The sequence below is a fragment of the Bufo bufo genome, chromosome 7 (genome assembly GCF_905171765.1).
Source record: "Bufo bufo chromosome 7, aBufBuf1.1, whole genome shotgun sequence".
Taxonomy (NCBI): Eukaryota; Metazoa; Chordata; class Amphibia; order Anura; family Bufonidae; genus Bufo; species Bufo bufo.
Window position 1 is genome coordinate 28,063,021 of NC_053395.1, and position 14,989 is coordinate 28,078,009.

The window sequence follows — 14,989 nt, forward strand, 5'->3', positions numbered from 1 at the left end:
TCCCTCTGCACTTTGATTGACAGGGCCAAGCAGTGTAAACGTGATCACATCTAGACCTGTCAATAAAAGTAGAGAGGGCACAGCCGTGGCAGAGACAGCAGAGCCTCTTGGTGTAATGTCAACGCTCCTAGACGCTCATTTGCATATATTAAAACGTCATTTTCTCAGCAATGCAGGCACATATGAACATGGGACCAACACAGATGCCTTCAGCTGCCAAGCGCACATGTAACAGGTCAGCCAGTGTCATAGGTACAAAACTGCTGACAGATGCCCTTTAACCAGTAGCCATGAGAGCTCATCCTTTTTTTTTTAGGAGCCAGTTACATCAGTAGACGTCAGGAGACAAGAGTAGTTGAAAGGTTTTCCTTCACCTGGGGTAAAAAAAAAAATCAGCTTGTGGCCATACCCATGTAGCTACAGACCCTGTCCCTGAGAGAGTGACACCCATCACCCATTGCATATACCCATCGTTCCCTCTGACCTACACCCCAGCCTATAATGTATTCTTTAACAGAGTTCTCTGCTTTGGACAATCTCTTCCTTTTAAAAGGGTCCTTTGACCAAAAATTGTCCCCTTCCCGTGACCTTCAGCAATCAGCTGTGATCTGTGGTGAAACCTGGGAGAATGAATACAGTTTCCCTGCAGCGCCACCACAGGAGAGATTAAGCATAACACAGTTCTCCTTTGATAACTGGGGACCGTGTAACACAGGACAGGCCCTCCTAGGTGAGGGCCTGGTCAAGAGATGAGAATATTGAACCCAGGAACCCATCTATTAATTCAGAATTCTCTAACAGCCTATATATAACATGGGTTTTCTAAATCAGGCAACCCCTTTAAACATAAAATATGTATCTAATGGGTTCAGAACATAAAATGGCTGCTTCTTGTCTGTGTAGAAGACAGGTCCTATTTAACTACACTTTTCCATTTCCTTTCTATTTTTCTTTCTGTCTGGCATAGGGCCTCCTGGTATTTGACTCTGGACTTCTGCACATCTGTATGTTTATTTTCCTAGAAAACTGACTCCTGGTGCCTCTGGATTGGCAGAGCTGGTTTAACGAAATACCTGTAACTGTTCAGCACGTAACTGGAAGCAGATGGTGACAACCACATATGGAGAAACTCCTAAGAGCTTGGTGTTGGTCTTTCAGGCATTTTTTAGATGTCAGGAAAGTATATGGAATCACAAAGACTGCACTTTCTGAGAAGATTTGAACAAGTCAACACTGTTGTGAAGTTTATTGAATTCTTGATAAATATCATATGGACTGGTGAGTAACCAGATTAGTAAAAGTAAAACGTTTATCAAATACTATACAATGGTAAAACCAAGACTTTTCAATGGCAAATATTCTAAAGAACAGTCAAGACAATATAAAATAAGTACTTGCCATCATTAAGGATGTTGCCATGATCAATGTTACGTAATACATTATTGCGACAGATTATTGGCTACCCTATCGGTATGATCCCTACATCTTGCCTGCCTTTAGGACTGGGAAAGGACAGGGTTTTGAATCTCTAACCATAATAGATTCTAGAAAATAGGAGAATAAATATAGATTAAGCCTCTGGACAATGGTTAGGTGATGCTGGTGCTAGGTAGCCCTTACGAGGTGGAGCACTTACCACCAATATCACATGCAAAGGATCGACAGTCCAACCACTAAGGTCTTGGCTGTGAGGGTGGATGGGTTTCACTAACCCAGAAGTTACACCAGAAGGTACCTCAACTACCTAGACATGGCTACTATCTTGTCTTACAAGACAAATTATCATTACACACAATGCATCAGATAGTTTGCAGTGAACTGAAATTCCTTGTAGAACTCATGGTTTTTCAAACAATGAGTTGTCTTCCTTTCCTTCTTCTCTAGCCGTAGAAGAGAAGGGTCCTTGTAGCACGAGATAGAATAAAGGAGGAAGAGCAGTTCTCTGCAATATTACTTCAAATGAAAATGTTATGCTATGATATGGAAAGGCTCCATTAGCTGTCTGAAACATTTTCGCTTCCTTCAGCACCAGAGTAACCACCAGTCCCTCTAGGTCAGAAGGATTGTTTAGAGTATCGTCTCTGTGACAAACCTTGACAACATACTGTAAGTAGAATAGCTTGCAAGGGTTTCATAAGCAGGCTATATCCATCACCAAAAGATCGCAAGACCTTTAATATGGTGTTCATACACTGTTTTTTTTTTATTTGACTTTTTATTAAGTATAAGAAGGGGCAAGGTTGGAGATAAGTTAATGTTTTTTATAACGGTTCTTTGGTGCTTCTCCACAACCGGTCACATCACAGTTGAGATTTGAAGGCTTTTTACTGATGCTGCCAATGAGATCTGGAAGCTCACGTGTTATGGCTCTTTCGATCTTCTCAATGAGGCACCCACCCATGTAGGAGCATTGCTGGGACAGAAGCTTGAAGCTTGTAACGGAGTTTACTCCAAAGAAATCTTTGTAGGCCTCGCGGTTGGGAAGGTCAAACTTGCTGACATTGGTTTTAGCCAAGATGGACTTGAAGATAAAGAATTTATCTGGATCCTCTAGTATGTCCTTGAACACAAGTTCTCCATCACTAAAGAATGTCATCTTGTCCTTGTAGGTATGAAGGTAGCGGTCTACCAGCAAAGCATGGATACGGACTCTAATAGCATGCTGACGAATAAAAGCTATCTTGTTTTCAAGTCTGTTCTCGATGACTTGAGTGAGATCTTCAAGAAGGGAAATCTCTTCTTTAAGGAATAACTCCCTGTGTGTTTCTGGCTGATAGTCTTCTGGCCAGAAAGAGCTGACGTAGACTCTAGGTGGCTCAGTAACATTGATGAGAGGTGCCAGACTCCAAAAGAGAGCACCATATACCCTCATAAGTTCTTGTGTGGCCAAGCTATCAGCCTTGTTTAGGATGATACGGATCTGAGACTCACGTCCCTTCAGCTGTCTGAAGAGCATCTCCAACTCCAGACCCACATCTAGTTTGGTTGGGTCAAATACGACAAAAATGAGATCGGCTCTGTCAATAAACCATTGGCATACATCATTGAATGGATAACCTAAGAAGAAAAATTGAAAAATGCATTAATAAGATGAGCAAATTGGTGATACATGTAGCAGCTATTGGTTGTCCCTCTAGGTTCCTAGTCATTATATATACCTCTTTCTTGTTGTTTTCGGTTCTCGATGATACCAGGAGTATCCACAAATGTCACTCTTTCCAAGAGTTTATGAGGAATCTCAATGCCAATAAGCTTCTCCAAAAAGTTCTGTCCAAATTTTTCCAGTGGAGAAAAGGAACGAGCACTATCAGCAGCCATCACAATACCCTCAATGGTCTTCAGCTTTGGCCCATGCATGAGGACAGTAAATTCAGAAGTTGTGGGTTCAGCACCTACCAAAGAATTAGTAAGAGAAGCATATTGTTTATACTGCAAAGGTGCACCGAAAATTCATATACATTATGAAGATGACTCCATCGTTACCTGTATACAGTTGATGGGGGGTTTCATCCAACCCCAAGAGGTAGTTGATCATGGTGGACTTGCCAACGCTCCACGGTCCCAAAAACAACACCATTGGTTTAGAAGTGATCTCTCCATCTATGAAAATAAATTATAATTGATGAATTATAATTTTATTAGGGTTTTTGAAATATTAAGAACATGAAGAATAAGAAACATAAATGAAATAGAAGAAGCAGCAGAAGTAATTGGTCGATATTAAAATATGTGCTTTAGATTTTAAGTGACACAGTAAAAAAATAAAAATCACACACATGAAAGGTTTATGAAAACTTTTGATTATCTAGTTGTTTACATAATTTTTTTTGTTGATTGGACCTTTGAATGTAGTGTTTACAGGTGTTCTTAAAGGGGTTGTCCACTTTGGGTAGTTTCATTTTGTTAGTAGGATTCCCTAATAATACGCTGAATAAAGAGTGTCCCATTTAGACACCTATCAATCTCTGGCAGGAAGTTTACAATTTTTCTGCAGCACCCCCACAGGAAGAATGAAGCATTACAGTTCCCATTAAAATCAATGGTCTGTTTCTGTAATTCTTGGATGTCTTGGGTCCTCCAGAAAACCCTATGAACTACGACATTTAGGCTCAGGAGCCACACCTCATGTATGACGAATTTCGGTTTTTGTGAATGTTGAAAGGAACCAAAAAGGGATTTCTTTGATAACCATTATATCCTGTCCACAAAAATGTAATTGCTTAAAAGGGAATGTAATATATATACTCCTGGTCCAGGGCCAGATTCTGGTCCCATCAACTCATTTAATAATGGAGTACTGCTATTCCTTAATTCACCAGTAAGTAATAACTCTGGCTTGATAAAGCAATATATTAGCAAAATATTAGTGGTGTGGCGGTCATACATTACACAGCTCCTCAGAAGGCAGCAAGCTGAAGTGAGCAGGTGAGTATGCATGGCTGTCAAGAGGGATCAATTCAGGCCTGTGTTATAGGAAGCAGACAGGCAAGCTGAAAAGGCCAGGCAGGACACAGGCACCTTAGGCAGTTCTACCCACCTGCGGCCGAGTCAGCAAGGCTACGTCCATGATAAGCTGTTAGCAGGGGAAAGGAGGGAAACGATATGTCAACATTTAATCACAAGACAAGGGATAGCTGTGCCCTATGGCAGATGCAAGTAGGGGCATGGAGGGTATGCTGCAGTGCTATCATGTGGATGCCTAGTGTAACCTTCATCTTAGGGTCCATTCACACGTCCGTATGTGTTTTGCGGATCCGCAGATGGCGGATCTGCAAAAGACGGACACCGGCAATGCTCGTTCCGCATTTTGCGGACCGCACATCGCCGGCACTCTCATAGAAAATGCCTTTTGTTGTCCGCAATTGCAGACAAGAATAGGACATGTTCTATTTTTTTGCGGAACGGAAGTGGATGCCGACAGCACATTCCGGCCCCATTGAAAATGAATGGCTCCGCACCTGTTCCGCAAAATTGCGAAACGGATGCGGACCCATTTTGCAGACGTGTGAATGGACTCTTATAGTAAACTTACATCATAATCAGTAGTGCTATAAAATATAGAAATAGCTTATACTGACGATCCAGTGACACCTCTAGGGTGGTCCTCACCGGTTTTGCAGCAATGATATAATGCACATCGTTCATATGATTGCTGCAGCCAATCACTGCGCTCAGTGGTGACACTTCCATGTGCAGCATGTGACTGCTGAGGCCAGTGATTGGCTGCAGTGGACGTGTGAAGGATATATGTGTTGTCATTGCAAAAATTGTTTTCCCATGCTGAATTATATTAAAATAACATTTAATGGTGGCACAACCCCTTTAAGGCTATTACGCCTGTCTGTTCCACTAATAGGGGGCGTTTATAAGTTTATTGCATCTTATTATGCATCTATATAATAAGTGTATGCAGTAAGCTCCCTCTAGTGGTAAAACAGATTTGATTATTTAATGATGATGCAGGCAATTTTGGGGGGAAAAAAGAGCTCCGATCGCTCTAAAGATATCTGAAGAAACGAAGGCCTCCCTGAGAACTACAGCACCTTTCTTCTAACATGTCTCTATGGCATCTCAGGAGGTAATGCAAAGTAAAGTTTCCATTTACCAACTCTCCAGCACATTCTAGCAGTGCATCTCAATAAATAAGAAAAATTCATAAAAAAATGTATTTTTTAGTAATTCAGTGATATTAGTGAAACTGATATATTCTATAGATTCATTACACACGGAGTCATCTATTCCAAACATTTGTTTCTTTTAATGTTGATGGTTGTGGCTTACAGCTAATGAAAACCCAAAAGTCAGTATCTCAGAAAATGTGAATATTATATAAGACCAATAAAAAAATGATTTTTCATACAGAAATTATGGCCTACTGAAAAGTATGTACAGCATATGCCCAAGATGCCCAACCTGCGACCCTCCAGCTGGCTAATCGCTGTAGGCTGTCCGGGCATGCTGGGAGTTGTAGTTTTGCAACAGCTGCAGGGCCGCAGGTTGGGCATCCCTGGTATATGCCATCAATACTTGGTCGGGGCTCCTTTTGCATGAATTACTGCATCAATGTGGTGTGCCATGGAGGGGATCAGCCTGTGGCACTGCTGAGGTGTTATGGAAGCCCAGGTTGCTTTGATAGCGGCCTTCAGCTTCTCTGCATTGTTGGGTCTGGTGTCTCTCATCTTCATCTTGACAATATCCCATAGATTCTCTATGGGGTTTAGGTCAATGAAGCCCAGTGATACCGTGGTTATTAAACCAGGTGTTGGTACTTTTGGCGGTGTGGGCAGGTGCCAGCATCTCCATGAAGCTTGTCGGCAGAGGGAATCATGAAGTGCTCTAAAATTCGCTAGTAGATGGCTGCACTGACTTTGGACTTGATATAACACAATGGACCAACACCAGCAGGTGACATGGCTCCCCAAACCATCACTGACTGTGGAAACCAAACTGGACCTCAAGCAATTTGGATTGTGTGCCTCTCCACTCTTCTTCCAGACTCTGGCACCTTGATTTCCAAATGAAATGCAAAGTGTACTGTCATCTCAAAAACAGGACTTTGGACCGCTGAGCAGCAATCCAGTCCCTTTTCTCCTTAGCCCAGGTAAGATGCTTCTGAAGTTGTCTCTGGGTCATGAGTGGCTTGACACAAGCAATGCGACAGCCAGCTTCTTTACCAATGAACTTTTGTGGCTTACCCTCCTTGTGGGAGGTGTCAATGACTGTCTTCTGGACAACTGTCGAGTCAGAAGTCTTCCCCGTGATCCACACTGAGGGAACATTTAAATGCTTAGGACACCTTTGCATGTGTTTTTAATTGATCAGCTGATTAGAGTGTGACACCATGGGGGGGATTTATCAAAACTGGTGTAAAGGAAAACCGGCTTAGCAACCAATCAGATTCCACCTTTAATTTTTCAGAGCTCCTTTAGAAAATGAAAGGATCACTCTGATTGGTTGTTGTGGCAACTAAACCAGTTGAGTTGACCCCGCGAGTCTGCAATATTGAACTTTTTCACAATATTATAATTTTCTGAGATCCTGACTTTTGGGTTTTTATGAGCTGTAAGCCACAACCATCAACATTAAAAGAAATAAACGCCTGAAAGAGATCACTCTGTGTGTAATGAATCTACAGTATAAAATATATGAGCTTCACTTTTCGAATTGAATTACTGAAATAAATTAATTTTTCGATGATATTCTAATTCATTGAAATGCACCTGAACACAAAATAAATAACATCCTTCATGCAGAGTGGAACTTGAAGCTCCAGGGCCCTAATGCAGAATCTGTAACAGGGCCCCTTAAAGGGGTTGTGCACTTTGGGGGAAAGGGGTCGGCAAATGATGACCTGCTCCCTTTGCGTCACATGACCATTTGCCATGACGCAAGGGGAGCAGGTCACTGCTACGGCCATCGATTGGCTGCGGCGGTGTCAAAGAGGAAGTTTACATGCAGGGAGCCCAGCGGAGCAGCCGAGGCCAGGGACCAAAGGCGCTGGGAAAGAGGTAAGTGTGCATCGTTTTGCAGGTCTGCCCAGGAGGGGGGATTGCAAATTCCCCCCCCCCCCCTCAAGTTGCATGACCTCTTTAATTACAACGTGCCACTTATAATAGCAGTGTTATCTTATGTGGCCAAGGGGTCTTTGGGTCTCACTAAGCACCAGGGTGCTGGTTAGAACTGCTGCCCTTGCACCGCTTCACGCAGTCATATACATTTCAATGCGCAGGGGGCGCTATGTGAACATGCAGACATGCAAAAGGGGTGTCGGGTGTTTATAGGGGGACTAAAGTGAGGTGTGCATCTGCTGCCTCGTGATTTGGTGGAAGGAAATTGGGCTATTTGGTGTCTATAGAGCTGATTTAGCTCCCCTCCTCAGATGTATCCACTGTGATATATGGTCATGTTTAATTGACATCTGTATAGGGGTCATTGCTTTATGTTATATGCTATATATTAATTCAGTTTCTTAGCGTCATTAATTTGATCAATAAATGTAAAGTTAAGTTCCTAATTACAAGGTGATGGGAAATTATTTAAACACCCGGGTAAATATTTACCTGTTCTTCCCAGGATTATCTTTAAATAACTTACCTATCTGATGAGTTATCAGCTATCAACCTTACAGACCCAGTCTAAGCATTATATCCTCTGTCCTGAGGGTGCGGAGCTGTCATAGGGAAATTTTAGGAGTCTATAGAACTGTCTATTCTACAGCGATATACTGCATGCCACCTAGCCTTTCTGCTGCCTGAGGCGAAAGCTGAAACGGCGCCCCCCCATGCCAATTTCTCAACCTAACCCCTTTGCCACAATGAAAGCGCTCATTGCCCATGGCCCTTCCGCTGCCCCCCCCCCTCTTGCCCCTACCTGGTGTTGCCTGATTGCCTCACCTGGCCTCATTGGTGGTGCGCCCCTGCATGCCACTATCTGAGTTAGGGCTCATTCAGACGGCCGTATGCTGTCCGCAAAAATACTGAATGCTATCCGTTTTTTTGCGGATCCGCAAAAAAACGGATCTGCAAAAAAACGGATAGCATTCAGTATTTTTGCGGACCCATAGACTTCAATGGGGCCATGTCCTGATTTTCACGGACAAGTATAGGACATGTTTCATTTTTTTTGCGGATCCGCAAAAAAAAGGATAGCATTCAGTATTTTTGCGGACAGCATACGGCCGTCTGAATGAGCCCTAAGTGAAAGGTTTTCTGGGAATAATGCGATTCAAAAGGTGGATTGTCCCATCAATAGGGCATGCCATAAATATCCAATAAGTGCGGGTCCCACCTTTAGGACCAGCTCCCAGCCAACCCTCCGTTCACTGCTATGGGATTTTCTGACTGGCACGGCTATTTTCATAAGTCCCATATTGCTGAACAGAGGGATGGCTGCGCTTGCACGGCTTGCTCTCCATTCACCCACGTTCGGTCAGCTCTTTTTGGAAATGCTATAGCAGTGAATGGAGAGGATGCTGCGCATGCACAGTGTGCTTTCTGTTGATGCCGGGGCACCCTGCTTGAGACAGAAGCCTATCTCGAATTGGGATCTGCACCTATCAGACATTTATGGCATATCCATTCTCAGATGGGAATACCCTTTTAATGAAATACATAGGGGGTCATTTATTAAGATCAGCATTAACCCATTGCGCTGGCAGGCGATCCTCCGAGGTTATGTAGAGGCGCCGGCCTATATATAGCTTCCTTGCTGGTTTACATTTAGACCATTTTCTACGACTAAAATAGGTGTAGAAAAGATAAATGACACAGGCCTACCGTCCCGTCCCATTCCCTGCCCATGTCATGCCCCCTTTTTTAGACCTGGGGTGAGCGGGGAAAAGCCGCAGATTGTGGCGCAAATAACCTTTGCACCGCAACGTACGACATATAGTACAGACCAAAAGTTTGGACACACCTTCTCATTCAAAGAGTTTTCTTTATTTTCATGACTATGAAGGCATCAAAACTATGAATTAACACATGTGGAATTATATACATAACAAACAAGTGTGAAACAACTGAAAATATGTCATATTCTAGGTTCTTCAAAGTAGCCACCTTTTGCTTTGATTACTGCTTTGCACACTCTTGGCATTCTCTTGGTGAGCTTCAAGAGGTAGTCCCCTGAAATGGTCTTCCAACAGTCTTGAAGGAGTTCCCAGAGATGCTTAGCACTTGTTGGCCCTTTTGCCTTCACTCTGCGGTCCAGCTCACCCCAAACCATCTCGATTGGGTTCAGGTCCGGTGACTGTGGAGGCCAGGTCATCTGGCGCAGCACCCCATCACTCTCCGTCATGGTCAAATAGCCCTTACTTTCAAAGTTTTCCCAATTTTTCTGAAAGTAATGATGGCCACTCGTTTTTCTTTACTTAGCTGCTTTTTTCTTGCCATAATACAAATTCTAACAGTCTATTCAGTAGGACTATCAGCTGTGTATCCACCTGACTTCTCCTCAACGCAACTGATGGTCCCAACCCCATTTATAAGGCAAGAAATCCCACTTATTAAACCTGACAGGGCACACCTGTGAAGTGAAAACCATTTCAGGGGACTACCTCTTGAAGCTCATCAAGAGTGTGCCAAGAGTGTGCAAAGCAGTAATCAAAGCAAAAGGTGGCTACTTTGAAGAACCTAGAATATGACATGTTTTCAGTTGTTTCACACTTGTTTGTTATGTATATAATTCCACACGTGTTAATTCATAGTTTTGATGCCTTCATAGTCATGAAAATAAAGAAAACTCTTTGAATGAGAAGGTGTGTCCAAACTTTTGGTCTGTACTGCATATACAACATATACTGGCGTATATCATTTTGTAAATGACCCCCAGTTCATAGAATCGCATCAGGTGGTCGCCCATTAATCTCTCGAATGGCCCAGGTCAGGTGTGATTCATAGTGACCTCGGATCTAGCAGTCACATGAGCTGACCCACACGCATTAGATATAAATGGCCAAATGGGACGACCTTCCGACACTTCCCAATAGCAGATGGCTTTCAACATGCCCAGTCCTTTTGTCTTCGGAGAGATAAGCCACGGCCAAAAAAGTTTGGTTGCTTTTGCTCTTCTCTCTGTTCAAGGCACATACATGCTTGGCTGAGATGGGCCAGTATGTGTATGGGGGAAATTGGTTAGGAGAAAACTAGTGTTTGGCCGACTAACGTCTTAGTCGCATGACCGCATGGCTCTTGCAATGTATGCCTACATCGGTGGGGCACTTAACTTAGGTAATGCAGTCATCTTCACGATATTCTTACATTTGGCAAAGGAGTCTTTCCAATAATCCCTTTAAAGGGCTTCTGTCACCCCACTAAATGTGATTAATCATTTTGGTTCAGTAGATTCTGCTAAAAACGTACTTTTATAATATGTAAATTACCTGTCTACCAGCAAGTAGGGCGGCTACTTGCTGGTAGCAGCCGCATCCTCCTTTCATAATGACGCCCTCTCCTCATGTTGATTGACAGGGCCAGCGGACGGGATCTTTCTCTGCTGGCCCTGTTTGCATTCAAAATCTGGCGCCTGCACCGTACCTGTCTTCAGTCGGCGCAGGCGCACTGAGAGAAGGACGCTCGCTCGGCCGCTCCTTCCTCAATGCGTCTGCGCTGGGTGTAGATGTGACGTCATCGGCGCAGGCGCATTGAGGATGGAGCGGCCGAGCGAGCGTCCGCCTCTCAGTGCGCCTGCGCCGATTGAATACTGTTACGGTGCAGGCGCGAGATCTTGATAGCAGACATGGCCAGCCAGAGAACGAGCGCATTCTCTGGCCCTGTCAATCAACATGAGGAGGGGGCGTCATTATGAAAGGAGGATGCGGCTGCTACCAGCAAGTAGCCGCCCTACTTGCTGGTAGACAGGTAATTTACATATTATAAAAGTACGTTTTTAGCAGAATCTACTGAACCAAAATGATTAATCACATTATGTATGGATAAATCGCAGTATAGGGATTATAAGTACACAAAAAAAAAAAAAACAGTTTAGTGGGGTGACAGAAGCCCTTTAAGAAGTGGATGGAGATGTGGATCCCTCCGTATCCCTATGACAGCACTGGACCACATGGATGGAAACATGGTCATTAGGACGCAGGACAGATGCGCTGCTGACACCATGGCTGCAAGTTCAATCACTGCTAACTTGGTAAAGCTTTTTACAAAAACTCACATTTTTCAGACATTAATATACTGTAGAACGTGGAATTATCCTTTAAGTCAGGGATCAGCAACCTCCGGCACTCCAGCTGCTGTGAAACTACAACTCCCAGCATGCACAATTACTCGGTTGATCTTGTAACTCCCATAGAGGTAAAAGGAGGATTCTGGGATTTGTAGTTTCAGAACAGCTGGCATTTTGGAGGTGGCTGATCCCTGCTTTAAGTATCCCTTGTTTCGGAGTTCTTCCTTTATTGTGGTGCCTAAAGTCTGAAAATATTCATATGAGGCGGCTCACCTGTGATCTCATACTGTCTCAGCTCGTTGTATTTGTAAGACAGTTCCATGGGTTTGATAGAAGAGTGGTAAATTTTCCTCAGTTTCTGCAGTGCCACTGGAAGGGAGGAGAGACAGAGTGGTGAGAACCAAGGGCAAGCAAGTCACTCATTTATTACAATTAAGAGAGGCCAAAATGGGGTCCATGCTCATGCATACCACAGAGACAGACCATGCAGCTGCTATCGATCCCTTGGAGAGGAGAAGCGCAAGCGGCCTGGTGAAGCGCAAGCGGCCGGAGAAAATGACCAAGGAGCGGTGAGTATTACAAGTGCTAGGACTAGGAGCACTCACCACTCCCGGGGCTTGGAAAATAAATCCATTTGTCCTCCTCCTGAGCCCCTTCCTGAGTTCAGGCCCCATAGCAGCCGTTTGTCCTCCTCCTGAGCCCCTTCCTGAGTTCAGGCCCCATAGCAGCCGTTTGTCCTCCTCCTGAGCCCCTTCCTGAGTTCAGGCCCCATAGCAGCCGTTTGTCCTCCTCCTGAGCCCCTTCCTGAGTTCAGGCCTCATAGCAGCCGTTTGTCCTCCTCCTGAGCCTCTTCCTGAGTTCAGGCCCCATAGCAGCCCTTTTGTCCTCCTCCTGAGCCCCTTCCTGAGTTCAGGCCCCATAGCAGCCTTTTGTCCTCCTCCTGAGCCCCTTCCTGAGTTCAGACCCCATAGCAGCCGTTTCCCCTGCTTCCATGGTAGCTACGCCCCTGTGCCTTTATCTACTATCTGGTGAGAAGTTCACCAACAAATGCACTAAAGGTACCTACCTGTATAATCATCTGCCGGTTTCTCTTCTGTAAGTTTCAAGGTGTTGTCTATGTGGCTTCTGTCCCTTCTGGGGAATTCTTCCGCATCTTCCACATCATCTGTAAGAAAGGAATGAATGGTCAGTACAACATCAAGTCACCAGGACTCAATATTAGTCTATAGGGTGAGATATTCTTTGCAGTGATTAGCAATGCATAGTTAATGGAAGCTGTCATACTGTCAAACCAGCCAGTGCATATTTGGATATGCTCATCTATGTAGAAGCAGTCACAATGCATACCCACAAGGGTGTAGCTAGGGGTAGTCTTGTGGGCCATGTGCTTTAGGTACCGCGTGCAGAGGGGCAGCAGATGAAAGCAGTATATATAATATTGATGTGCAACCTATGGCTCTCCAGTTAGGGAAAACTACAACTTCTAGAATGCCCCAGTCTGTCCAGACAAGCTGGAAGTTGTAATTATATAACAGCTGGAGAGCCACGTATGATCATATGGATATACATAGTAGAGGTGTGTATTGCTTTGGGCGGAACACTGCAAAAAAAACTAAAATGGGTTGTCCCACAAAAAATATTCCACATTTTTGAAACCAGCGCCTGTACTGGAATAATTTTGTAATTGCATGTAATTAAAAATATATTATAACCACTGAGTTCTTCTATAAAATGTATCTGTATAGCGCCACCTGCTGTTTGTTCTTTTGCTTATTTTTCTGTACACCCATTGAGGTGATCGCACATGCTCAGCTCCAGCCTTCAACTATCACTAACCATATCTACTATTACAAGCTCTGACAGTTACAGGAAGAGAGCTGCAGAAGAAAGGACATGCCCCTAAGGGACACACATACCCTGAGCTGCAGCAGAAAGGACATGCCCCTAAGGGACACACACACCCTCAGCTGCAGAAGAAAGGACATGCCCCTAAGGGACACACACACCCTGAGATGCAGAAGAAAGGACATGCCCCTAAGGGACACACACACACCCTGAGCTGCAGAAGAAAGGACATGCCCCTAAGGGACACACACACCCTGAGCTACAGCAGAAAGGGCATGCCCCTAAGGGACACACACACCCTCAGCTGCAGAAGAAAGGACATGCCCCTAAGGGACACACACCCTGAGCTGCAGAAGAAAGGACATGTCCCTAAGGGACACACATACCCTGAGCTGCAGAAGAAAGGACATGCGCCTAAGGGACACACACACCCTGAGCTGCAGCAGAAAGGACATGCCCCTAAGGGATACACACACCCTGAGCTGCAGCAGAAAGGACATCCCCCTAAGGGACACACACACACACCCTGAGCTGCAGCAGAAAGGACATGCCCCTAAGGGACACGCACACCCTGAGCTGCAGCAGAAAGTACATGCCCACTGAACTGCCAGCTTGAGATACAGTACAGACCAAAAGTTTGGACACACCTTCTCATTCAAAGAGTTTTCTTTATTTTCATGACTATGAAGGCATCAAAACTATGAATTAACACATGTGGAATTATATACATAACAAACAAGTGTGAAACAACTGAAAATATGTCATATTCTAGGTTCTTCAAAGTAGCTACCTTTTGCTTTGATTACTGCTTTGCACACTCTTGGCATTCTCTTGATGAGCTTCAAGAGGTAGTCCCCTGAAATGGTCTTCCAACAGTCTTGAAGGAGTTCCCAGAGATGCTTAGCACTTGTTGGCCCTTTTGCCTTCACTCTGCGGTCCAGCTCACCCCAAACCATCTGGATTGGGTTCAGGTCCGGTGACTGTGGAGGCCAGGTCATCTGGCACAGCACCCCATCACTCTCCTTCATGGTCAAATAGCCCTTACTTTCAAAGTTTTCCCAATTTTTCGGCTGACTGACTGACCTTCATTTCTTAAAGTAATGATGGCCACTCGTTTTTCTTTACTTAGCTGCTTTTTTCTTGCCATAATACAAATTCTAACAGTCTATTCAGTAGGACTATCAGCTGTGTATCCACCTGACTTCTCCTCAACGCAACTGATGGTCCCAACCCCATTTATAAGGCAAGAAATCCCACTTATTAAACCTGACAGGGCACACCTGTGAAGTGAAAAACATTTCAGGGGACTACCTCTTGAAGCTCATCAAGAGAATGCCAAGAGTGTGCAAAGCAGTAATCAAAGCAAAAGGTGGCTACTTTGAAGAACCTAGAATATGACATATTTTCAGTTGTTTCACCCTTAATTGTTATGTATATAATTCCACATGTGTTAATTCATAGTTTTGAT

The 14,989-nt window shown here is 44.2% G+C and overlaps 1 protein-coding gene across 3 annotated transcripts in view; it reads right to left on the reverse strand.

The window, feature by feature from the left end:
- Nucleotides 1-1,213: 1,213 nt before the first annotated feature.
- Nucleotides 1,214-14,989, reverse strand: part of SRL (sarcalumenin) — a 41,773-nt gene continuing 27,997 nt past the window's right edge. For 2 of the 3 annotated variants that reach the window (XM_040441815.1, XM_040441812.1), the window contains 6 exons: nucleotides 12,743-12,841; nucleotides 11,950-12,045; nucleotides 4,538-4,573; nucleotides 3,484-3,600; nucleotides 3,159-3,392; nucleotides 1,214-3,057 (listed from right to left, as the gene is read on the reverse strand). In XM_040441815.1, coding sequence (XP_040297749.1) covers nucleotides 2,252-3,057; nucleotides 3,159-3,392; nucleotides 3,484-3,600; nucleotides 4,538-4,573; nucleotides 11,950-12,045; nucleotides 12,743-12,841 — 1,388 coding nt within the window. In that variant the 3' untranslated portion in view covers nucleotides 1,214-2,251. The remainder of the gene's footprint in view (nucleotides 3,058-3,158; nucleotides 3,393-3,483; nucleotides 3,601-4,537; nucleotides 4,574-11,949; nucleotides 12,046-12,742; nucleotides 12,842-14,989) is intronic. The other variant, XM_040441814.1, reaches the window with a different exon arrangement.